This window comes from Patiria miniata, unplaced genomic scaffold (assembly GCF_015706575.1).
Source record: "Patiria miniata isolate m_02_andy unplaced genomic scaffold, ASM1570657v1 HiC_scaffold_20, whole genome shotgun sequence".
Lineage (NCBI taxonomy): Eukaryota > Metazoa > Echinodermata > Asteroidea > Valvatida > Asterinidae > Patiria > Patiria miniata.
The window spans coordinates 30,392,748-30,419,242 of NW_024037059.1; the positions used below are offsets into that span (position 1 = coordinate 30,392,748).

The following is a 26,495-nucleotide window of genomic DNA, read 5'->3' on the forward strand; positions in this document are numbered from 1 at the left end:
CAAGAATGAAGAGTTAGCGCTCTAGTAATTTAATATAGCTCTATGGGTTAGCCCCGGTTCAAGTACCGCGGTTAGTTTTTCAGAGGGGCCATAATCAGGCAAATCACATCCGCTCAAAGATCTTAACGGAGTACAGGTCAGTGACAACTACGTCGCCAGCGGAGGTGAACGCCATTCCTAACGGATTGTACAATCCCTGAGCTACTGTTGCTACAAATGCACCATTTGAATCGTAACGCTGCACTGCAGAGTCTCCCCGATTTTCAGAATTAACAATAACATAGATGGTCTCATCATCATCGCACAGGACACCAGTTGGCTTAGCAGCTTTGCCATTCATGAATGTCTTGACACTGAACATCTCTTTACCTTTAAAGTTAACGCACAGCAAACTTTGGCCCTCATAGTTTGTGAAGACTAAACAGCCAAAATTGCTTATTGCCAAGTCATAGTCAACCATGTTATTTGAGATGCTTGCAATCAACGATCCGTCCAGGTTGTGGACACTGATGACCTTTCTCCCCCTGTCAACGACTGCTACTCGTTGACTGTCAACAGCAACAGCAGTGAGAAAACTCTCTAATCGCCCATCGGTATCATCAGCCGAAGGTGTAAACTCGCGAACAAAGTGGAGCTCATTGTCAAAAACCTTCACTTTCTTTTTGTGCGTGACAAAAAGCAGATCATCATGGGTCACGGCAATGCCAATGGGAGCTTCCAACTGATGCCTAGCATCTCCTTTAGCAACCGATGTTTTATACCTCCCAGTTGAGCTAAACAACGATACCCGTTTCAAACTTGTGTCAGTTACTATGATGTCCCCGTTTCTGAAACATGCAACACCCCTGGCAAATTTGAATTCCTCATCACTGGTACCTTCTTTGCCAAACTCTTCCTTTAACTGCCATTTCTCGCTAACACAGACCTCCCCAAGATCTTCATCACTCACAATGTTGTGACATTTGACACCGATGAATGACGGACCATGATTCGCCGGTTCAAACTTGAGCTCCTTCTGGAATTCCAAGTTGTGCATCACCTTTGGCTTGAGCTCCAAAAGCTCAAAATTATCGGCTTTTCTCATCAAGTCATTTACTGCCGCGATGGTCTGATCTGCGCGTTCCATCTGGTCACGGTTGTGCAAGAGTGCCTTTTCGTACTCGCTGTCTCTCTCCTGACCGATTTGTTCGACCCTTTTGGTGAGAAGCTTTGCTTTGTTTCTGATTTTAGTGATCTCTGCCTCCGCTTTTGCATCAATATCACTTAGAGCATGAGCCAGTTTCTTTTGTAATCTTGTTTGTGCATGTTTGATTGAGGTTTCAGTAGATTTGAAGCGCTGCCTGCTCTTCTCAAACTTCTGCAGTATGTTATCGACCTCACTGCGGAAGGACCTGATCAGGTCATCAATCTTCAGGAAATTGTGCTCTGCCGACCGATGATCTAATGCGGCACACATTGAGCAGATTAAGGTGTCGCAGGTGTCACAGTAGAAACACAACGTCTGGTCATGGTGGATCGTACATATTCGGGTGATGGGTTGGCTATGTTCTGCTGGAGGCATCTTTGATTTCTGCCAATCTCCCAATGAAATGATTTGATGGTTCTTCGTGTACTTGAACCTCCCATGGGCTTTCCAGCATTCTTGGCAGAAGTTATCATTACAGTCAAGACACCTCCAAGAGGCCTCCTTGCCTTCTCCACAGTCACATGTGGCGGTAGGTATCGATGCTTTTCCTAATACCGCCTCCTGTTGTTTGACCTCATCGACAAGAGAGCTAAGAAAGAAAGACGAAGAAAGACTCTGCAATCCTACATCAAGAACTTGCGTCTCTCTCCTGCAGACTGGACATGTTATCTTCTCTGCCTCTGGCTTCTGTTTGCTCATCATCTCTTCCAGACACTTTAGACAGAAGCTGTGCAGACAGTCTAGCATCTTGGGATCCTTGAAAAGACAGCAACAGATCGGACATTCCAGATGCCCCTGGCTGATCTTCCACACAGTTTTGGCTGCAGCCTCTGCCATATTTCAAGTGTGACCTAATCAAAACAGAACAAACCTCCATGTCTGAAAAAGTTCAAAATTATAACAAACAGGTGATTGCCTCATAGGGCTGTGCATCGGAATCCGGTGCTCGAGTACCCGACCATTAATGTCAGGAATCAGTTCCAGACTATATGGAATCGAGTACCCGTAACCAACTTTGCAAGTTACTTAGTAACCTCTCAGTCAATGAAAAAGAAATATTTTGAATGTCAGTGGGAAACTTTCAAAATGAAAAACAGGATACATGGAAAAACCAAAACCAATTTCACATTTTATGATGCTGGCAAAAGTTGTGGTTTTCACCACATAGCTACAGAGCTCACTGTATACACCCTTTCTAGCCGTATTGCCACACCGATGTGGTAGTATTATCATGCGGACCTTTATGAACAATCTGAACAGCAACTTCCCAGATTTGAATGTTTGGCTTGGGTTTCTTTAACGGGTACCTGGGTACCCTTATTTTTTTCAATAGGGTACCCGGTTCCTTTCCTGCCCGTAAGTGCACACCCCTATGCACCCATTTTGTTTACCGCACACCGTACCAGCCTGGAAAATCGAGATGTAACAGGAGATTCATTTGTATATATTGACTGCATGCTAACTCATTGGGAGTTAAAAATAATAAAATGGGAGTATAGGCCCTAATGTAAAACAGGACCAAAGATATAGACTTAGATTTCTGACTTCGATTCAGAAAAGAGAATTCAATATGTTTTTCTCTAAAAGCATCATGTTTATTTCAAACGTTGGTGGGAAGGAACAGCACCTACTCACTCACCACATTTACTGAAATGCTAAACATTCCTTCAAATCTCATGCATAATTTTCCTGGTAGGCCTATAGGCTATATTTAACATGTTCAAAAACAAAGCGAATGCACGAAAAGAAAAGACTCGCGCAAAATCCAGCAAAAATGCTGTAGGCCTATGTAATGAACTCACCTACTTCAACTGAATCAACAGTTAGCTGAAGTTTTCCACCACAAACATAATACTTTCGCCAAATGTTAAAAAAAGTATGGCAAAACTAGTACCATCAACTTGTAACAATGTAAGTTGTAAGCCTTAGGCTTAAATGTGAACATGTCAGGCCTATACTTTATCCTGATGCGATGAATGGTGCAACAACAGCTAAATTCCTTTACCCAACACAAGAAAAACCAGTCGCTATTTGTGTCACACAGTACCATAACAAAGCAACACTACGATCATGGTCTTTATTCAAGTTGAATATAGACCCACATACGAACATACAAACAAGCACTGAAAATGCTATTGATTCAAGTTCACAGTTCAAACAGGCAACCTCACTCTGTCTACGGAAGCACAAAACGGACATTGCACAAATATCACCACTGCATGTGTTTTTATAACTCCTGATGCATGTATACATGTACATGTATACATGTTAAGATGCCTACCAGTACGATTTTATACTTTGAAAGATATGAAAATGGAAAAAGGGGGGTTAAAAATAAGAACTGAAAACGAGGATGTTAAAGTATCCAAGATATAAAGCTAAAAATCAGGAAATATATACCCTACATTTCACGCCTGAGTAATATTGGAGCGACTGTTACTGGTTGTAGTAGAAAAAATAGCACATGGTGGGGGTAAGGTGGCTTGGCTTAAATCCTGGACACAACAGAAATGCCACTTTTCAGGTTTTAACCTGAATTCAGGTGTGTTTTTTTTAAATGTGACAAATTAAAAGTGCTGGATTTGATCTGAAACATCCAGAAAACACATTTTTGAAAGGGGTTAAGGGTAGTTTCAGGGTTTTAGTAGTGTTTTAGGCTTTTTATTGATATATTGGTGGCATCTCTGACACAAGAAGAGCCTATTTTTTAGAGAACATCAGAGTCCAGCCACAAAATGATTGAGACCCAAGTAGGAACATAACAGCAAAAATAAAAATAGAAAAGCACCCTTAGTACAGCTGGTCGGACTGCCTGTGAAATTTTTCTTGCTGGCATTACATGCTGTCATTGTGAAGAACACAATAAAAGAAAGCCATTTCCAAAGATATGTCAAATGACACATTTTTGGAAATTTCTGTTAGTAGTTGGTTTGTAATTGGGCGAATCCGTGAATGGGTGCGTGCAAGCGTTGACACGACGAACACACGCGCGCATACATATTATTCATTGGTTCAGTGCGTGACATTGGGTAGCTGCAAACAGCTGAATGAGAACATGTCTCGGATGCTGATTTTGGGCACAATTCAAAGTATGACTCGGCAACTTTTGAATTGAAATCGAGACCCTAGAATACTGTTTCCACTGAATACACAGCATTCACAGAGCTAAATCTTCATCAAGTTGTTACGCAATCGTCTTTAGATATTGAGCACTTTTGTTGCTTCAAACCAAAAAAATAATGCACAGGTAGCAAATGATCTACCCTTCCTTTAGTTTTCACTGATGCAACTGATCAATTCCATCATATTTCAAAGGAAACAAGAGATAACTGTTTCAATCATTCTCTGACCTGTGCCTTTCTTCTTTTTTTTCAGGGGAAAGGTGAAATCCTGACGTACTGGCTTGAGGGACAGGATCCAAGCTACAAAATCGACAGAATCAAACCACCCAAACAAAACTTGTAAACATCTAGCATTATCCCAACATCATCTGCAACGGAAGTTACAAAGTCCTCTAAATACCATTTAGATCAGCAATTATTTGTAAAGAGGCAAAAACCATAACCAGCTATCAATCTGAGCCAGAAATTATACCACTGTGTGTGTAGGTCTATTTGAAAAAGCTAACAACAAATTCAAATTAGCACACAATTTTGGGTTCACCAACAGTTTTGTTGTTCAAGAGAACAGCTTTCATTTAGCAACTTTAAGAAAAAAGGGTTTATTCGCATTTGTACAATAACTAACTTTGATCAAGTCACTTATTCACAAAGACTGAAGTGTTTTGAAGTCGCATTATAATCTATTACCATGTAGAAGTTCTAACAAAAATTACAAACAATCTAAAGAATGTTTTCATCAAACAAACACACTTTGAGTTCAAACTGTTGAGAGTCGCTACTTTGGTATTAACTTGTATTCAAACTTCACCCAAAAAAAAGAAATGTATACAACATCGAAAATTACAATGTAAACTATAATATATCAGTCTAGTTCAAGAATCCAAAGTTGAAAGAAGAAGCAAGGCTTTTATAGATGTGTAACAAACATGACACTTGAATTGTCATGGTATTGATAAGAACAAAATCAGCATTGTTATTATACCAAAAAAGCGAGACTAGAAACGAACTTTAAATTAACCCTTGTTAACTAATGCAATATGAGGTATGCAGCTGCAAAACAAAAATAGTAGAATGTGAGGACTCGGGGTGTTATTCACTTTCATAAATAAAGCATTAGCAATTTTGGACGCACTGATTTTTATAAATTGGCATAGAAGTAACATGTGTAACGTGAGAATGTATACAGCAAAAAATTAAAACCCAATCAGACACTGGTGTAAATGGAGGATTTTCTATTGTTCCTCTTCACTTTTTCTTTGTTTATACCTGAACTTTTTCGCAACAGCTCTCATTGGTTTTGTACACGTTTTCCAACAAACCGAGGAGTCCTCGATTCGGTTTCTGTCCTCGATGCATCGATGATATTGAACATGATCGTCCTCGATTTGCACCATTAACATGCACAGCATCCTTTTACGAAGCCATTTTGTTGTTTTGTTGTGGTTTATTCACATTCGGAATTCAAAGTTGCCAGATGGATTCCAATTCGATTTCTATGAAGATCAGCTTTTAAAAAGGATACGTTGACAAAGTTTGCAGTGAAATCAGTCAAAAAGGTTTCTGTTTTTCTCCAAAAGTTGATGATTTTTGCCGAAAATCTTTAATATAATTATTGGGTGTTTGAATGTTAATTGATGCTCCTCTAAACTTTAAAAGAATGTCTGTATAGTTTGGAGAAAAGTCACTTTTTGGCCAAATTTCATTTTAAAAATTTGGTGTTTTTTTCAATTTTGGCCCAAAAATGAAATTGCTTCAAAATGGCAGAAAAGATGCCTAAAGGACAACAGAATACATTCCAATTCGATTTCTGGACAGATAAGCTTTTAAAATGGATAATTTGACAAAAGTTTGTGGTAAAATCAGTCAAAAATGTTGTTTTTCTCCAAAACTTGATGATTTTTGCCCATAAGCTTTAAAATATTGGGTGTTTGAATGATGATTGATGCTCCTCTTACGTTTAAAAGAATTTCTGCATTGTTTGGAGAAAAGTCATTTGACCAAATTTCATTGAAAAGGTAAGGCTAACCCCTTGCTGGTTTTTTTTTTCAATTTTGGCCCCCCAAAAAATTTGCTTCAAATTTGCTGGAAAGATGCCTGAAGGAACCTAGAACACACTCCCATTCGATTTCTGGACAGATGAGCTTTTAAAAAGAATATTTTGACAAAAGTTGGAGGTGAAATCAGACAAAAATGTTATTGCTTTACTTCAAAATCTATGATTTTTTCCCAAAAAGGGTTAAAATATTGGGTGTTTGAATATTGATTGATACTCCTCTAATACCTTGAAAAGAATGTCTGCATGGTTTTGAGGAAAGTCTTTTTTTGACCAAATTTCATTAAAAAGGTAAGGTAAACCCCCTTGCTTTTTTTTTCAATTTGGGCCCCCCAAAAATGAAATTGCTTCAAATTTGCTGGAAAGATGCCTAAAGGAACCTAGAACACACTCCCATTCGATTTCTGGACAGATAAGCTTTTAAAAAGAATATTTTGACACCATTTGAAGGTGAAATCAGTCAAAAATGTTATTGCTTTTCTTTAAAATTTATGTTTTTTTGCCCAAAAGCATTAAAATATTGGGTGTTTGAATGTTGATTGATGCTCCTCTTACCTTGAAAAGAATGTCTGCATAGTTTGGAGAAAGTCATTTTTTTGGGGGGCCCAATTTGATTAAAAAAGTAAAGCTATAAACCCCTTCTGGGTTTTTTTTAAATTTTGGCCATAAAATGAAATTGCTTCAAATTTGCTGGAAAGATGCCTGAAGGACCCTAGAACGCATTCCAATTTGATTTCTGGACAGATAAGCTTTTAAAAAGGATATTAGGATATTAATAGTCGCTCCTAGAGGTACTGATGACGATTAGGGGCGACCATTAATAGTCGCCCATAGAGGTACAGGTGGCGATTCAAGCATGTATACCTATAGAAGCGGGACTATCTGTATCACAAAAATGGTCCTTTTTCCCTCCATTATTATTATTAATTATTAATGCAGATTTCATTAAACAAACTTCATTGTGTTTAATGGAATCTGGGTTGGGAATTTTCTTTTCGTGATACAGATACAGAGAGTCCCGTTTGTTAAAGCCTCTTAAAATCTAGTATCTGCAACATAGTTTTAGCTCCAGCTCTATGTCTAATTCCTGATGAGCATTGGAGCTGGAGTTACTCAAGCTAGGGGGTTTCCCAAGCTAGAGTTTCTCAAGCTACACGATCGCCAAAACTTCAAACTCTTGTAGTTCTAAACTACACCAGTATTGCCGTTATTTATTGTATGGTTGTTGTCATTCGTCCTTGTGGGATTTTGTTTGTCATAGTTCTCGGCTTGGGTACCTATGAAGACGAGAAGGCCACTAAGGCATACGAGGCGGTCATGATCTTAACGCCTAAGACCCGACAAGAAGACCTATGTGTACAAGGACTGGGCATGGAACGTCAAGAATACTGTTCAACTCGCTCCATTCTTCGGAACTGGCAGATACGTAAGTCAAAAAGAAATATACAAACTAGCTTGATGAAATTAAATTGAAGATAATACAACATTTGCAAACATCCAAAAACAAAACTGCCAAATTATTATGAAATACCTAACTTGACTGAAAGTGAATAATATTCTCTCAAGCATCCTATGAAACCATTTAGGTGTGATGTCATTTTTAAGAAAAGTGGAATTTTTGAATCCATTTCCAACAATGGTCGGCTTGGGAAAAAATGACTTTTATTTTTTTTAATACTTCCCCTAATTCACCAAATTTAGTTAGTCCACAAGCCAGCTAGTCTGGTTCCCTGATCTGACAATTCCTCGACATCTATAAATTGGTCCGTTTCATATAAATAGGGTCAGGCAACCAGACTACAAGAACAGCATTTTTTCTTGTTTTTTCCCCCCAGTATCTACGAACACAAAAACTTTAAACAGGTCAGTGTAACAATATTTGCTAAAAATACCAACCCCCAAATCCATCCATTTCTGAAAATTACAGCAAAAGCATGTATCTAACTATAATTAATCTCTGTCTGTCTGTCTGTTTTTCGATTATCTTCAGAATCGGACACCGTATGAAGTTGAAAATCGCTCGGGACTCCAGAGTGTGCAGTGCCAAGTTTGAATTTGTTTTATGGCTAATTAATTATTCATATACTTATGTACGAATGGCAATTCTACTCTGTGTACACGACGTATACGGGAAAATTCAGTTTTCACTACGCGCCGGAAAATTTTCGCTGCGTGGCAACCTGTGGTCCGATTTTTATGTTTTTCATATCAAAAGATGCGCAAGGCTCGAGGCTAAAAGTCATCACAGGGTCGCGACAAAAATATTTTTCAAGGTTATCGCGGAAAAAGTTGAGGGGGATTCCGCCCCCCCCCCCCGACCCTTTTAGGGTTAATTGAAAGCGTGCTTGCTCAATATGATGCAACACTGGAAAAAGGAAGGGCACATGTATTGTAGGGCGATACCATTGTCCAGTATGGGTGATAGCACTGCATACCATATGTTTCCGTACGTACACATGCGTGGTGGCTGCACGGGCACATTATGTTTTTGCAGTTGACTGAGCAACTTTACTGCAGGGCGATACCATTGTCCAGTAGGGGTGAATATCTGCGCTATTTTTTCAGCTTTTTCGAGAACCAATCGCCAAAACAACTTCAAACTTGACACAAACTTTGACATGAGTGTGCGTTCAACCTGTCCAAACAACACCATTGAATCGCGTGCCTTGTTCGCACGAGCTGCTCTCAAAAACTCTGCAAGCATGCAACTAATACCAGCGGCAAAGCAATTTGCGCTTCCCGAACATGCACATTTTAGACGGGCACTGCACTAGTTTGTTTAATTATGAAATATAATTTTGGGGGTTTGGATTCTGCATTTTTGGACTCGCCCTGTATTTGTGTCAGGTTTTCAACCTCCGCGCCACCAAAATCTTACCCCCATGATGAAGTTTGACAAAAAGCCTGGCTGCAGCAGAAATTCAAAACATATGCTGTCATCACATGCCAGCCCCAGCCTATAGACTTCGTGCACAGGTACCCCTCGACGGTTATAACGGGAAAGTTGGGGAAGACCACTGGGAGGGACATTGTGGAGAGCTGTTGGCCAATCATAGGCGTAGCCAGTGGGCTGGGGAGGGGGGGGGTAAGGGGGATATAAACCCCTCAATATTTTGTAGAGACTGCCCTTTTCCTTTCAAATGCCCTTTTTTCACCAACGCCCCCCATATTTGTGAAGAGTGTCCTTCTTTTGTTAACAAGTGCCCGTTTTTTTCTGAACAAGCACCCCCATACCAGCCCCCCCCCCCCATGTGATTTTACGGAGGCCAATTGTCGGGCGAAAAAACCTGTCTACATTTCAGCACGGACGTGCAAGTGCCCTTTTTCAAGACATTTTTACCCCCCCCCCCAATAAAAATGACTTTGCTACGCCCCTGTCTATGGTTACGGTGTTTAACTCGTGTGCCATGGTACTGGGTTCAAACCCTGACAGGAAACATGGTGCTCATGTTTTTGGGTAAGACAATTATTGCCTCTCTCCACCCAGGAGTATAAATGGGTACCTGTGAGGGTAGAGACCAGAAGGCGCTGATCTCAAGCTGCTGCAAAAACTGGTCTCATGGCCTGATGAACAGGGGTAATAATTGTAAAGCGCTTTTAGTATGAGCTCCGTGCGCTACCAAAAGAGGGCGCCCTTTTACCTAACAACGATGGTCCCATGGGCGGGACTTTTCGCTGGTTGACCCGCACCGTTCCTTGTGTGTGACGCACATTCACCAGGGGATTTGTTCTATTTACACGCAGTGGACGCGCTTCGCGGCAAATGAATTGCAGTCAGGCAAGATGGCGTCGGTCGGTCACCCCCCAATTGTACTTCCTTTGCAGTTGAGGGGGTACTTGAGAACGGAGCAGATAAAGCGCTATATATCAGCACCACACTATTATTTTTACATTCGAACGCATTGCAGCTGACGCTCACGCGAAAAAGCTACGGGTTGGTGCAAATCCACAAAAAAATAATATTGCGTATTTCGCGCCATATGCGCGCGCACTAGACTACGTGATGCGTCTCTCCAACTAGGGCTCTCAAAAGGTGTCAACAAGCGCCCTCTGTGTTCGTGAACGGAGTCCATAGGTTTATGATCAGGGTCCAATTTCATAGAGCTGCTTAAGCAGAAAATTTGCTTCAGCACGAAAAAACACTGCTTAGTAAAATTAGGTTACTGGCCAAAACTCCATGTGATGTACATTGCTTGTGACTGGTATTTAGCTGTTGTTTACTTAGCATAACAATCACATGGAGTTTTGGCCAATAACCTGATTTTATTAAGCAAGATGTTTTTGTGCTTAAGCAAATTTTGTGCTTAAGCAGCTCTATGAAATTGGCCCCAGGCCTGGCTAAGCATGCACTTAAAGGTACAGTCCATCATTTGTAATTTGTGCATTTTGTTTGTTTGAAGCAACAAACGTGCTCAAAATCTAAAGAAGGGTGCTAACAACTAACTTGATGAAGATTCAGCTCAGCTTCAGCTGTATATTCCGAGAAAAACAGCATTCTAGGATCTCAATTTCAAATCAAAAGTTGCTGAATCATGTTTTGAATTGGGCCTGAATGCAGTGTCCGAGACACGTTCTCACTGAGCCGATTGCAGCTACACGATGTCGTGTAGCAACCACACGCGTGTGTGCGTTGTGTCAACGCTTGCGCGCACTTCGCCGCATAAAAAAACGAACTACTAACGGAAATTTCCAACTGTGCATCTTTAGACACACCGTTGGAAAGGTCTTCTTTTGTTGATTTCTTCAAAATGACAGCTTGCCAGAAAGAAGAATTTCACAGGGAGTTTAGTCCCCTTACTATCTTTCAACTGAGTATGTTTTTCAACAATAATTGCATCAGTTACTTTTTGGATAGCTGCAAATGATGGACTGTAGCTTTAAAGCCAAGTACATGTATGAGATGCATGAGATTTCTTCAGTTAGATTTGGGGCTTCAATTGTGTGGCAATTTCGTCTATGGTTTTGACTTAAAGGTCTAAATGTATTCTTAAACCACCTTTTCATATACGCCTTTCCATTGCATAAATATAGTTGCATGTATAGTTTATAGGTACCAATATACAAATACAAAATTGAAAAGTAGCATAGTGTATTCAAATTTTTTCAAATTGTCATCTCAAATTACTGCAAACCAAACCTATCCCCGCATTTTCACCATTAACGTCTTGTTCTCAACTTGCCAGGTCGTTAACTTGTTGAATGCCTTGTACACGCTGTTCGACGCCATCATTTCCAACTATGACGTCTGTACAAGGTAAATATTCCATATAACCAAGCAGATTGTTTAAAACCAAACTTGCAACAAAATTTAAATCACAGGACGTTAAAATGTGCTATTAGCTAATAGTTCAAGTTACATTAAGACAAAAAAAAGATGTAAACATGTTTTCTATTATATCTGAAAGCAAAATTAACCAATAATGAATGATAACGTCTTACAAAGGTTGAAACCATTGGCGATGCCTACATGCTGGTCTCCGGCCTACCGCTCCGTAATGGCAACCGTCATGCCGGTATGATCGCCTCCGCTGCATGGCATCTGCTGGAGGGCGTTAGTAGTTTCATCGTGCCGCACAAACAAGAGGAGAAACTCAAACTCCGAATCGGTATTCACTCAGGTAAGATCGTTGTCTTCGCTTGTAGTCGAGGTACTCATGATGGATCGCAACTACATCACAAGTCTATAGTCACAAGTACATCACAAGTCACAAGTACTTCACAAGTCTAGTCACAAGTACATCACAAGTCCGGTCACAAGTCCATCACAAGTCCAGTCAGACGTACATCACAAGTCTAGTCACAAGCTAGTATATCACAAGTCTAGTTACAAGTTCATCTCAAGTCCAGTCACAAGTAAATCACAAGTCCAGTCACAAGTACATCACAAGTCTAGTCACAAGTACATCACAAGTCCAGTCACAAGTACATCACAAGTCCAGTCACAAGTACATCCCAAGTCCAGTCACAAGTACATCACAAGTCCAGTCACAAGTACATCACAAGTCCAGTCACAAGTACATCACAAGTCTAGTCACAAGCTAGTATATCACAAGTCCAGTTACAAGTACATCTCAAGTCCAGTCACAAGTGAATCACAACTTCAAGCTCTGCTCAAGCTATTTGTGCTTGATAATGTTATGTATGTATGACAATTTCTGCATTGTTTTGGACTTTTTTCAAGGATCTTGTGTGGCAGGTGTAGTTTGCCTGACCATGCCTCGATATTGCCTCTTTGGTGACACGGTCAACACAGCGTCTCGTATGGAGTCTAATGGACTCGGTAAGTAGAATCTTGTTACACTAGACAGCTCAAATTATGCTTATATATGGATTCGAGAAAGTAAACACACAAACGTAATTAAGCATGAAGTGTGAACCAGCCTCACCTCATGTTGGAAAACTTCATTCCATTGGCGCTGTGGACCCCATGCATGATACTTTTAAGCTGTCCTGGGCGCAGACATTTTGAATTCATGTGCGTGTTTGTGGAACATAATAAAATCACATGGAATGGATTTTGGATAATGTGCTCTATTAAAAGGCAAGGTACATTACGCGAACAACGTAAGTGTGTTTTCTGTGAGTATGACGGTAAAAAATGTTACGGCAAATGTCATCTGCAGCGCCTATGAGTTTGAGTTTGCGTAGGTTGACGCAGAGCAAAATGAAACGCTCATGTACTAATTGTGCTTTTTGGTTGTGGGCGTATCGGCTTTGATAATGCACTGGTATAGAATACTAATGCAGATATGCAAATAGCCGTACTAAAGCCATACTAAATTTTGAGTTTTCCTAGGTTTGTGCACAAATATAGATGCGCCCAACTGGGCTCAATTTCATGGTTCTAATACCGTTAGCAAAAATCCATGCTTACTATAGCAGAAAATTCCCTGCTGGCGGTAAGCATATTTCACGGGTTAGCGAGGAATTTTGGCTTGTGTTCATGCATATGTCCTGTACTAGGATTCTGTGCTTATAGGGTTAGTGCAGAATTGTGCTAGCGTGGTGAGCACAGAATGATGATCGTAAGCGTGGAATTTTGTGGTAAGCAGAGCCATAAATTTGGGCCATGCAGGCTTCATTTATACAGCGAGTTAGTGCTCTAGTAATTTATTATAGCTCTATGGTATAACCCAACTTCAATTATTCATGGAAAATGTTCATGATATGTTATATTTGTGAGCCGAATAATTTATTTTCCCTCACCCCATCAATTTAACAGCGCTCAAGATTCCCGTGAGTCCTGAATGTAGACAGGTACTGGAGGAACTCGGGGGATACAATCTAGTAGAGAGAGGACTCGTTGCCATGAAGGTACAGCATTTATTTTCTTTGCGTAGCTCCTTTCTTAGGGTGCGTTTGATTAGCTCACCCGGGTCGACTCAGGTTAGCCCCGTGCCGTTCGATTAGCTCTGACGTCATTCTCGGGGCTCACCCGGGTCAGCCACCACAGACCCTGCTCGTGGAGCGGAGTCAGTGGTGGAAATACGTTCCTCGCATGCATTGTTCAGCCCAAGTAATAGACAAATATGGGGGCCGGACAGTGGTAAAGATCAAGTGAACCTAAAGACCAACTTTATTTGAAGTCTTGATGTAATTATTTGTTGATCTCATTGCGACTTTTAGAGGCTATAATTCCAACCCAGCATTTTTACTTATTTTGATTGACAAAAAAGCAGTAAATCTGAAGAAAAAACCTCAGTTCGAAAAGGGTGTTTTGTCAGTGGCAACGGCCGTGGCTACGGACGTCACGTGAGGCTCTCGATGGCATGGGTTTGAGCGATTCATTAGCACAGCTCTCATGGCTAACCCGTCTGCCTTTACCCAACTTGATCCGGGTGAGCTACTCGAATGCACCCTATATTTGAATGACAAACAAAAATTGTTTGAATCCCTAAACTTGAGGATATTATACAAGTATTGACTACTTTGGTTGGTGTGGCAAAACTAGCCTCCTGAGATGATCCATGCAGTGTTCTATATTCCGGCGGTGACACCCAGGGAAATTGAATGCTCCATGGATCACAGAGGGAGGCTAGTTTCACTTAAAGTTGAAAGTAGTCAATATTTCTTTTATAAACCCCACCCACAGATTCTGCTTGCTTTTGAGGGATAACTGATTAATTTAACCGAAATCTCATAAAAATGTTCTTTTTTTCAGTGTGATTGATAGTGATTGAAAACTGTCTTTTTCCGAACTACCCCTTCATGAAATGTTTGAACTTAACTTTGAAGCGCGCGGGAACAAAACGCGCAACATGCAAAACGCACAACATGCAAAACGCACTTGCATATGCTGCTGTTTCTATGTTGGTTGCTACATGCATAGTACTTTGTCAGCCTTGAATAGTGTTTTAGTCATTGTATTGTCTTTTTGGCTGTGTGTAACAGGAAAAAAATGGCTCATTGAGAAAAAGTCCGGGCTCAAATGATTAGGTCGTGATTTATGTTTAGAAACTTGGACAAAAAAGAAAATATCAAGGGAACAAAATTAATTTCTCAAAAATTTAATTAAGTCTCATAAAAAAATCCTTCATATGCCAAAAAAAAACCCAATCTAAATCCTTGAATAAAAGACAATTTTCTCAAATACTTCAGAAGAAAACTCAATCTGGATCAAACAACGAATACAAAAACACAAGAAGGAATTTGCCAAGGAGTAAAATAAACAATTGGATACAATTTTAGGAGAATAAGAGAACAACTAAGGTTTAAAAAAATGTTTTGACAGAAAAAAAATACTGCAAGTCAAACTTGCGTGATTCCCCCGGCATGCTGTTTTCACAATTGTTTTAGGATCATCAGTCATGTAGGACTGTCATCCAAGTCAGATGTACATGTACATGTGTATGGTCCTGAAAATATTGGGCTGTGGAGAAGTGTGTATAGGCACATGTACATATGTTTGCGTCAACTGAAACAACTAACAGGTGGTCCAGATATTTCAAGCAAATTACAGACAAACGACTTGAAGAACAAGCGAAGAACTGCCTGACTAAAGCATTTTTGTAAAACGTGTGCTTACAGCATAAGAAGGAAATTAAATCAAACCATAAAGCATAGATAAAATATTCATTAGCTATAAGTCAAAACAAAACCTTACAAACAGAATTATCGTACATTAGGAAAACGAATGTCCTTGAAAACCCACAATGTCATCGTAAGTCCATGGAGAGAAGGCCGATATTTACGAGGTCTAATGAATCTAACATATGTCAGTCAGTTTGTGTACATGTACAGGCAGTTAGTTAGAATCTGAGCTGTACTCCTGAGAGACCTCGTAAATATCGATATTGGAAAGGATTTTTTTGACATCGGGCTCCACAGACCACCTTTCAAGTTTTGTTGAGATTGATGACTGAACTTTATACAGTTAACTGGAACATTCACACACACATAAGTGTGTATTTGCCTGCAATGGAGGACCCCCTATTGTCCCTCTTTTGTTTGTACCCTAACTTTTTAGGAAGACCTCCCATATGTTTTGTACACAAATCCAAATTGGGGAGCTCTCAGGAATTGGGGACCCCATTGTCCTCTATTGTTCAACGTCCCCTATTGAATGCAGAAACAAACTTGGACGCAAAGAAGGAATATCCCCCTGTCTGGCCTGAAAGCTTACATGGTTTTGTCAATAACTCATCATGGGAAAAACCAGTTGCTATTTTAATCTCACTGTACACAACCGGTATGTACATGTACACTGTACATACATGTTTGTATATGCACTAAGCCAACGTCATGTACCAACAATACAAACGCTATCAATTCAAGTTTAGAGTTCAACGAGGCAGTCTGTCTCTGTTAACTACGGAAGCACAAAATGGACAGTGCACAAATGGTTTGTGTGATAGGTCGTCAGTTTTGTGATCCAAGGAATTATACATGAAAAATGTACAAAGCTTTTAATTAGATATTTACATAGTCACGTGCCATTGTGTTTCATATACAGTGTACTTTTACAAAATGAACATTGGCAAAACACGCTTCATTAAGATTTAAGACATTTCATATTACCTGACATAAAACTTATGGACTTTTTTTTCTTATTATAACATTACAAATGGTAATGACCATATTCACAACGTTACAGTAGTAAATTAAATTTTGTGAATTGAATGCCGAATTTAAGAAGTTACGGTCCCTTTAATCTCAAAAAAAGTTTGTCAGCAAAAAGTGTTAAACGGTTCAAGAATTATTCAACCCTTTTCCTATTTCTCCACTATTTAGCCACGATTTCTTCTACGATTTCTCTTTCCGACTTTATTACTGGAGAGTACACCATAGGCCTACTCACACATTTGTGGGGACAGCAGAAAGTCCCCATAATTCAGTCCTATTTTGCCTAACAATAACAAACTTCCCATAACGCAATGTAGGCCTACCCAGGCCAACGCACATGCCAAAATGCATTGAGGGAGATTAACTGATAACACACCAACACTACCAGTTAAATCAATTTTAAATGGGTTTTACAATCTGGGTAAATATTATTATTTCAGGAATGTACAAGATATTAATAGCCCTGGTTCAACTGCAATGTTGGTAATGCTCTGCGGGGCCTTGTGTGGCAAATCATTGGATGCAGGTTAGCCCCGGTTCAAGTACAGCGGTTAGTTTTTCAGAGGGCCATAATCAGGCAAATCACATCCGCTCAAAGATCTTAATGGAGTGTCGGTCTGCAACAACCACGTTACCAATGGGGGTGAATGCCATTTCTATCGGATTGTACAACCCTTGAGCTACTGTTGCTACGAATGCACCATTTGAATCGTATCGCTGCACTACACAGCTGCCCCTACCTATGTAATGAATAGCAACATAGATGGTCTCATCATCATCACACAGGACACCAGTTGCCTTAGCAGCTTCGCCATTCACTAATGTCTTGACATTGAACATCTCTTTACCTTTAAAGTTAATGCACAGCAAACTTTGGCCCTCATAGTTTGTGAAGACTAAACAGCCAAAATTGCTTATTGCCAAGTAATAGTCAACCATGCTATTTGAGATGCTTGAAATCAATGATCCGTCCAGGTTGTGGACACTGATGACCTTTCTCCCCTCGTCAGCGACTGCTACTCGTTCACTGTCAACAGCAATACCACGGAGGTAACTCTTTGATCGCCCATCGGCATCGTCAGCCGAAGGTGTAAACTCGCGAACAAACTGGAGGTCATTGTTAAAAACCTTCACTTTCTTTTTGTCCGTGACAAAAAGCAGATCATCATGGGTCACGGCAACACCAAAGGGAGCTTCCAACTGATGCCTAGCATCTCCTTTAGCAACCGATGTATTATACCTCCCAGGTGAGCTAAACAACGATAACCGTTTCAAAATTGCGTACCTTTTTTGCCGAACTCCTCCTTTAATTGCCATTTCTCACTGACACACACCTCCCCAAGATCTGAATCACTCACAACGTCGTGACATCTGACACCGATGAACGACGGACCATGATTTGCTGGTTCAAACTTGAGGTCCTTTTGGAATTCCAAGTTGTGCATCACCTTCGGCTTGAGCTCCAAAAGCTCGAAATCATCAGCTTGACTCATCAATTCATTTACGGCCGTGACGATCTGATCTGCGCATTCCATCTGGTCACGGTTGTGCATGAGTGCCTTTTCGTACTCACTGTCTCTCTCCTGACCGATTTTGTCGACCTTGTCGGTGAGAAGCTTTGCTTTGTTTCTGATTTTAGTGATCTCTGCCTCTGCTTTTGCATCAATATCACTCCGAGCCTGAGCCAGTTTCTTTTGTAATCTTGTTCGTGCATGTTCGATTGACTTTTCAGTAGATTTGAAGTGCTGCCTGCTCTTCTCAAACTTCTGCAGTATGTTGTCGACCTCACTGCGGAAGGACCTGATAGTGTCATCAATCTTGAAGAAATTGTGCTCTGCTGACCGATGATCTAATGCGACACACAAAGAGCAGATTAAGGTGTCGCATGTGTCACAGTAAAAATACAAAGGATGGTCATGGTGGATCGTACACATTTGGGTGATGGGTTTGCTATGTTCTGCTGGAGGCATCTTTGATTCCTGCCAATCTCCCAATGAAATGATTTGATGGTCTTTGGTGTATTTGACCCTCTCATGAGCTTCGCAGCATTTCTGGCAGAGGTTATCACTACAATCGAGACACCTCCAAGTGGCCTCCTTGCATTCTCCACAGTCACATGTGGCGGTAGGTGCCCATGCTTCCCCTGTTGTTTGACCTCATCGACAAGAGAACTAAGAAAGAAAGACGAAGCTAGACTCTGCAATCCTCCATCAGGAACTTGCGTCTCTCTCCTGCAGACTGGACATGTTATCTTCTCTGCCTCTGGCTTCTGTCTGCTCATCATCTCATCCAGACACTTCAGGCAAAAGCTGTGCAGACAGTCCAGCATCTTGGGATCCTTGAAAAGACAGCAACAGATTGGACATTCCAGATGCCCCTGGCTGATCTTCCACACAGTTTTGGCTGCAGCCTCCGCCATATTTCAAGTGTGACCTAATCAAAACAGAACAAACCTCCGTGTCTAAATAAGTTCAAAATTATAACAAACAGGTGATTGCCCCATAGAGCTGTGCATCGGAGCTGGGTAACCGAGTACCCGACAGTTAATGTCAGGAACCAGCTCCAGATTATGGAATCGAGTACCCATAACCAACTTTGCAAATTGCTTGGTAACTTTTCAGTCAATGAAATAGTGTTTTGAATGTCAGTGGGAACATTTCAAAATAAAGAACACGATACATGGAAAACCAAAACTAATTTTATGTTTTATGATGCTTGCGAAAGTTGCAGTTTTCACCACATAGCAAAGAGTTCAATGTATACACCCTATCTAGCCGTATTGCCGCACCGATGTGGTAGTATTATCATGCTGACCTTTATAAACAATCTGAACAGCAACTTTCCAGATTTAAATGTTTGGCTTGGGTTTCTTTAACGGGTACCTGGGTACCCATATTTTTTTCAAATGGGTACCCGGTTCCTTTACTGCCCGTAAGTGCACACCCCTATGCCCCCATTTCGTTTTACCACACCGTACCAGCCTGAAAATCTAAATGTAACAGGAGATTCATTTGTATACATTGACTGCATGCTAACTCATTGGGAGTTAGAAATAATAAAATGGGAGTATAGGCCCTAATGTAAAACAGGACCAAAGATATAGACTTAGATTTCAGACTTCGATTCAGAAAAGAGAATTCAATATGTTTTTCTCTAAAAAGCATCATGTTTATTTCAAACGTTTGGTGGGAAGGAACACCACCTACTCACTCATCACATTTACTGAAATGCTAAACATTCCTTCAAATCTCATGCATAATTTTCCTGGTAGGCCTATAGGCTATTTTTCATGTTCAAAAACAAAGCGAACGCACGAAAAGAAAAGACTCGTGCAAAATCCAGCCAAAATGCTGTAGGCCTATGTAATGAACTCACCTACTTCAACTGGATCAACAGTTAGCTGAAGTTTTCCACCACAAGCATAATACTTTCGCCAAATGTAAAAAAAGTATGGCAGAACTACCATCAACTTGTAAGTTGTAAGCCTTAAGCTTATAATGTGTACATGTCAGGCCTATACTTTATCCTCATGCGATGAATGGTGCAACAACAGCTAAATTCCTTTACCCAACACAAGAATAACCAGTCGCTATTTGTGTCACACAGTACCATAACAAAGCAACACTACGATCATGGTCTTTATTCAAGTTCAATATAGGCCCACATACGAACATACGAACAAGCACTGAAAAATGCTATTAATTCAAGGTTACAGTTCAAACAGGCAACCTGGCCCTGTCTACGGAAGCACAAAACGGACATTGCACAAATATCAACACTGCATGTGTTTTTATAACTCCTGATGCATGTATACATGTATACATGTTAAGATGCATACCAATACGATTTTATATTTTGAAAGATATGAAAATGGAAAAAGAAAGGTCACAAATATGAATTGCAAACGAGGATGTATTAAAGTATCCACGTTTCATTCATGCGTACTATTGAAGTGACTGTTGCCAGCTGTACTAGAACAAATAGCACATGGTAGCGGTAAGGTGGCTTGGCTTAAATCCTGGACACAACAGAGATGCCACTTTTCTGGTTTTAACCTGAAATCAGATTTTTTTTGTTTTAATGTGACAAATTAAAATGCTGGATTTGATCTGAAACATCCAGAAAACACATTTTTGAAAGGGGATAAGGGTAGTTTCAGGTTTTAAGTAATGTTTCAGGCTTTTTATTGATATATTGGTGGCATCTCTGACACAAGAAGAGCCTATTTTTTTAGAGAACATCAGAGTCCAGCCACAAAATGATTGAGACCCAAGTAGGAACATTACAGGAAAAATAAAAATAGAAAAGCACCCTTAGTACAGCTGGTCGGACTGCCTGTGAAATTTTTCTTGCTAGCATTACATGCTGTCATTGTGAAGAAAACAATAAAAGAAGGCCATTTCCAAAGATATGTCAAGTGACACATTTTTGGAAATTTCCCTAAGTGGTTGGTTTGTAATTTGGCGAATCCGTAAATAGGTGCGCGCAAGCGTTGACACGACGAACATACGCACGCATACTTATCATTCATTGGTACAGTGCGTGACATTGGGTAGCTATAATCAGCTGAATCAGAACGTGTCTCGGATGCTGATTTTGGGAACAATTCAAAGTATGACTCAGCAACTTTTGAATTAAAACCGAGACCCTAGAATACTGTTTCCGCTGAATACACGGCATTCACAGAGCTAAATCTTCATCAAGTTGTTACGCAACCGTCTTGAGATATTGAGCACTTTTGTTGCTTCAAACAAACAACAATGCACAAATGACAAATGATCTACCCTACCTTTAGTTTTCATCACTGATGCAAATTATCAATTCCATCATATTTCAAAGGAAACAAGAGATAACTGTTTCAATCATTCTCTGACCTGTGCCTTTCTCTTTTTTTCAGGGCAAAGGTGAAATCCTGACGTACTGGCTTGAGGGACAGGATCCAAGCTACAAGATCGACAGAATCAAACCACCCAAACAAAACTTGTAAACATCTAGCATTATTCCAACATCATCTGCAACGGAAGTTACAAAGTCCAATACCATTTAGATCAGCAATTATTTGTAAAGAGGCAAAAACCATAACCAGCTATCAATCTGAGCCAGAAATTATACCACAGTGTGTGTAGGTCTATTTGAAAAAGCTAACAATAAATTCAAAACAGTTTTGTGTTCACCAACAGTTTTGTTGTTCACGAGAACAGCTTTCATTTAGCAACTTTAAGAAAAAAAGGTTTAACTAACTAACTTTGATCAAGTCACTTATTTACAAAGACTGAAGTATTTTGAAGTCGCATTATAATCTATTACCATGTAGAAGTTCTAACAAAAATTACAAACAATCTAAAAAATGTTTTCATCAAACAAACACACTTTGAGTTCAAACTGTTGAGAATCGCTACTTTGGTATTAACTTGTGTTCAAACTTCACAAAAAAAAGAAATATATGCAACATCGAAAATTACTATGTAAACTATAATATATCAGTCTAGTTCAAGAATCCAAAGTTGAAAGAAGAAGCAAGGCTTTTATAAATTTGTAACAAAGATGCACTTGAATTGTCATGGTATTGATAAGAACAAAATCAGCGTTGTTTTATACAAAAAAAACGTGGCTAGAAACGAACTTTAAATTGACCCTTGTTAACTAATGCAATATGAGGTATGCAGCTGCAAAACGCAAATAGTAGAATGTGAGGACTCGGTATTATTCACTTTTATAAATAAAGCTTTAGCAATTTTGGACACACAGATTTGTATAAATTGGCATAGAAGTAAGATGTGTAACGTGAGAATGTATACAGCAAAAAAATAAAACCCAATCAGACACTGGTGTGAATGGAGGATTTTCTATTGTTCCTCTTCACTTTTCCTTTGTTTATACCTGAACTTTTTCGCAACAGCTCTTATTGGTTTTGTACACGTTTTCCAACAAACCGAGGAGTCCTCGATTCGGTCCTCGATGCATCGATGATATTGCACGTGTTCGTCCTCGATTTGCACCATAAACACGCACAGCATCCTTTTACGAAGCCATTTGGTTGTTTTGTTTTGGTTTATTCACATTCGGAATTCAAAGTTGCCAGATGGATTCCAATTCGATTTCCAGGAAGATCAGCTTTTAAAAAGGATATTTTGACAAAGTTTGCAGTGAAATCAGTCAAAAAGGTTACTGTTTTTCTCCAAAAATTGATGATTTTTGCCGAAAATCTTTAATATAATTATTGGGTGTTTGAATGTTAATTGATGCTCCTCTAAACTTTAAAAGAATTTCTGTATAGTTTTGAGAAAAGTCATTTTTTGGCCAAATTTCATTTTAAAAATTTGGGTTTTTTCAATTTTGGCCCAAAAATGAAATTGCTTCAAATTGGCAGAAAAGATGCCTAAAGGACACTAGAATACATTCCAATTCGATTTCTGGACAGATAAGCTTTTAAAATGGATAATTTGACAAAAGTTTGTGGTAAAATCAGTCAAAAATGTTGTTTTTCTGCAAAACTTGATGATTTTTGCCCGTAAGCTTTAAAATATTGGGTGTTTGAATGATGATTGATGCTCCTCTTACGTTTAAAAGAATTTCTGCATTGTTTGGAGAAAAGTCATTTGACCAAATTTCATTGAAAAGGTAAGGCTAACCCCTTGCTGTTTTTTTTTTCAATTTTGGCCAAAAAAAAAAATTGCTTCAAATTTGCTGGAAAGATGCCTGAAGGAACCTAGAACACACTCCCATTCGATTTATGGACAGATAAGCTTTTAAAAAGAATATTTTGACAAAAGTTGGAGGTGAAATCAGTCAAAAATGTTATTGCTTTTCTTCAAAATCTATGATTTTTGCCCAAAAGCATTAAAATATTGGGTGCTTGAATGTTGATTGATGCTCTTCTTACCTTGAAAAGAATGTCTGCATAGTTTGGAGAAAAGTCATTTTTTGGGCCAAATTTTATTAAAAAAGTAAGGCTAACCCCTTCTGGTTTGTTTTTTTAAATTTTGGCCAAAAAATGAAATTGCTTCAAATTTGCTGGAAAGATGCCTGAATGACCCTAGAACGCATTCCAATTTGATTTCTGGACAGATAAGCTTTTAAAAAGGATATTAGGGATATTAGGATATTAATAGTCGCCCCTAGAGGTACAGATGGCGATTCCAGCATGTATACCTATAGAAGCGGGACTCTCTGTATCTGTATTACAAAAATGGTCCTTTTTTTCCTCTAGTTTTCCAACCCATTATTAGTATTATTAATTATTAAATGCAGATTTCATTAAACAAACATTGTGTTTAATGGAATCTGGGTTGGGATTTTTTTTGTCGTGATACAGATACAGAGAGTCCCGTTTGTTAAAGCCTCTATTAGAATCTAGTATCTACAACCATGGTTTTAGCTCCAGCTCTATGTCGAATTCCTGATGAGCATTGGAGCTGGAGTAACTCAAGCTAGGGGGTTTCCCAAGCTAGAGTTTCTCAAGCTAACTCTTGTAGTTCTAAACTACACCAGTATTGCCGTTATTTATTGTACGGTTGTTGTTTTTTGTCCTTGTGGGTTTTTTGTTTGTCATAGTTCTCGGCTGGGGTACTTATGAAGACGAGAAGGCCACTAAAGCATACGAGGCGGTCATGATCTTAACGCCTAAGACCCGGCAAGAAGACCTATGTGTACAAGGACTGGGCGTGGGACGTCAAGGATACTGTTCAACTCGCTCCATTCTTCGGAACTGGCAGATACGTAAGTCAAAGAAAATTTACAAACTAGCTTGATGAAATTAAATTAGACGTAGTATACAACATTTGCAAAAAACATCCAAAAACAAAACTGCCAAATTATTATGAAATACCTAATTTGACTGTAAGTGAATAATATTCTCTCAAGCATCCTATGAAACCATTTAGGTGTGATGTCATTTTTAAGAAATTTAATGTGGAATTTTTGAATCCATTTCCAACGATGGTCGGCTGACCATCGTTCGGGAAAAAAAGACTTTAAAAAAAAAAAATACTGCCCCTAATTCACCAAATTTAGTTAGTCCACAAGCCAGCTAGTCTGGTTCCCTGATCTGACAATTCCTTGACATCTATTAATTGGTCCGTTTCATATAAAGTAGGGTCAGGGAACCAGACTACAAGAACAGCATCTTTTCTTGTTTTTTCCCCCCAGTATCTATGAACACAAAATCAGGTCAGGGTAACAATATTTGCTAAAAATACTAACCCCCAAATCCATCGTTTTCTGAAAATTACAGCAAAAGCAAAATGTTGTATATCTAACTATAATTCCGGAAATCTCTGTCTGTCTGTCTGTATTTCGATTATCTTCAGAATCGGACACCGTATGAAGTTGAAAATTGGCAGGTGTATTGCTCAGGACCCCAGAATGTGCAGTGCCATTATTCTCTACGTGGCAACCTGTGGTCCGATTTTTATGTTTTTGGTATCAAAAGATGTGCAAGGCTCGAGGCTAAAAGTCATAACAGCTCAGGTCGCGAAAAAAATTTTTTCAAGGTTATCGCGGAAAAAAGTTGAGGGGGATTCCGCCCTCTCCCCGGCTCTTTTATGGATAAGTGAAAGCGTGCATGCTCAATATGACGCAACACTGGAAAAAGGAAGGGAACATTTATTGTAGGGCGATACCATTGTCCAGTATGGGTGAATAGCACTGCATACCATATGTTTCCGTATGTACACGTACGTGGTGGCTGCATGGGCACATTATTTTTTGCAGTTGACTGAGCGACCATTGTTGGCGGTCGACTGAGCAACCTTACTGCAGGGCGATACCATTGTCCAGTAGGGGTGAATATCTGCGCTATTTTTGCAGCTTTTTTGAGAACCAATCGCCCAAACAACTTCAAACTTGGCACAAACTTTGACATGAGTGTGCATTCAACCTGTCAAAACAACACCATTGAATCGCATACGTTGTTCGCACGAGCTGTTCTCAAAAACTCTGCAAGCATGCAACCAATACCAGCGGCAAAGCAATTTGCGCTTCCCGAACATGCACATTTTAGATGGGCACTGCACTAGTTTTTTTAATGATGAAATATAATTTTGGGGGTTTGGGTTCCACTGTTTTGGACTCGCCCTGTATTTGTGTCAGGTTTTCAACCTCCGTGCCACCAAAATCTTACCCCCATGATGAAGTTTGACAAAAAGCCTGGCTGCAGCAGAAATTCAAAACATATGCTGTCGTCACATGCCAGCCCCAGCCTATAGACTTCGTGCACAGGTACCCCTCGATGGTTATAAAGGGAAAGTTGGGGAAGACCACTGGGAGGGACATTGTGGAGAGCTGTCGGCCAATCATAGGCGTAGCCAGTGGGGTGGGGAGGGGGGAGTAAGGGGGATATAAACCCCTCAATATTTTGTAAAGACTGCCCTTTTCCGTTCAAATGCCCTTTTTTCACCAGCGCCTACCCCCCCATATTTGTGAAGAGTGCCCTTCTTTTGTTAACAAGTGCCGTTTTTTTTCTGAACAAGCACCCCCATACCAGCCCCCCCCCCCCCCCCCCCCCCCCCCTCCATGTGATTTTACGGAGGCCAATTGTCGGGAGAAAAAACCTGTCTACCTTTCAGCACGGACGTGCAAGTGCGTTTTTCAAGACATTTTTACCCCCCCCCCCCCCAATAAAAATGACTTTGCTACGCCCCTGCCAATGGTTAATATACGGTGTTTAACTCGTGTGCCATGGTACTGGGTTCGAACCCTGACGGGAAACATGTTGCTCATGTTTTTGGGTAAGACAATTATTGCCTCTCTCCACCCAGGAGTATAAGTGGGTACCTGTGAAGGTAGAGACCAGAAGGCGCTGATCTCGAGCTGCTGTAAAAACTGGTCTCATGGCCTGATGAACAGGGTTAATAATTGTGAAGCGCTTTTAGTATGAGCTTCGTGCGCTACCAAAAGAGGGCGCCCTTTTACCTAACAACGATGGTCCCATGGGCGGGACATTTCGCTGGTTGACACGCACCGTTCCTTGTGTGTGACGCACGTACACCAAGGGATTTGTTCGATTTACACGCAGTGGCCGCGCTTCGCGACAAATGAATTGCAGTCAGGCAAGATGGCGTCGGTCGGTCAC

At 40.0% G+C, this 26,495-nt stretch overlaps 4 protein-coding genes across 6 annotated transcripts in view; 2 read left to right on the forward strand and 2 right to left on the reverse strand.

Annotated features, from left to right (window-relative positions):
- LOC119727406 (E3 ubiquitin-protein ligase TRIM71-like) lies at positions 1 to 2,029 on the reverse strand. Its single transcript, XM_038199271.1, has one exon. The coding sequence runs from the start codon at positions 2,021 to 2,023 to the stop codon at positions 104 to 106; it is 1,920 nt and encodes a 639-aa protein (XP_038055199.1). The 5' UTR covers positions 2,024 to 2,029; the 3' UTR covers positions 1 to 103.
- A 5,624-nt stretch (positions 2,030 to 7,653) lies between these two features.
- Positions 7,654 to 22,262, forward strand: LOC119728588 (speract receptor-like). Of its 3 annotated transcripts, none has more exons than XM_038200883.1 (6): positions 7,654 to 7,787; positions 11,545 to 11,615; positions 11,805 to 11,979; positions 12,543 to 12,641; positions 13,584 to 13,675; positions 21,321 to 22,262. In XM_038200883.1, the coding sequence occupies exons 3-6, from the start codon at positions 11,829 to 11,831 to the stop codon at positions 21,408 to 21,410; spliced, it is 432 nt and encodes a 143-aa protein (XP_038056811.1). In that variant the 5' UTR covers positions 7,654 to 7,787; positions 11,545 to 11,615; positions 11,805 to 11,828; the 3' UTR covers positions 21,411 to 22,262. The 3 variants fall into 3 exon arrangements, with proteins under 3 accessions (XP_038056811.1, XP_038056813.1, XP_038056812.1); XM_038200884.1 differs by lacking the exon at positions 7,654 to 7,787 and adding an exon at positions 10,702 to 10,717; XM_038200885.1 differs by lacking the exons at positions 7,654 to 7,787; positions 11,545 to 11,615 and adding an exon at positions 10,415 to 10,436.
- LOC119728587 (tripartite motif-containing protein 3-like) lies at positions 18,209 to 19,014 on the reverse strand. Its single transcript, XM_038200882.1, has one exon. It carries the CDS (start codon positions 18,840 to 18,842, stop codon positions 18,297 to 18,299), a length of 546 nt encoding a protein of 181 aa, XP_038056810.1. The 5' UTR covers positions 18,843 to 19,014; the 3' UTR covers positions 18,209 to 18,296.
- A 1,784-nt stretch (positions 22,263 to 24,046) lies between the features above and the next one.
- LOC119728029 (speract receptor-like) overlaps positions 24,047 to 26,495 on the forward strand; it is a gene marked incomplete at its 5' end in the record, with an annotated part of 34,925 nt that continues 32,476 nt past the window's right edge. Inside the window, one exon of the mRNA XM_038200110.1 lies at positions 24,047 to 24,142. Within this exon, the coding sequence (XP_038056038.1) occupies positions 24,047 to 24,142 (96 nt within the window). The remainder of the gene's footprint in view (positions 24,143 to 26,495) is intronic.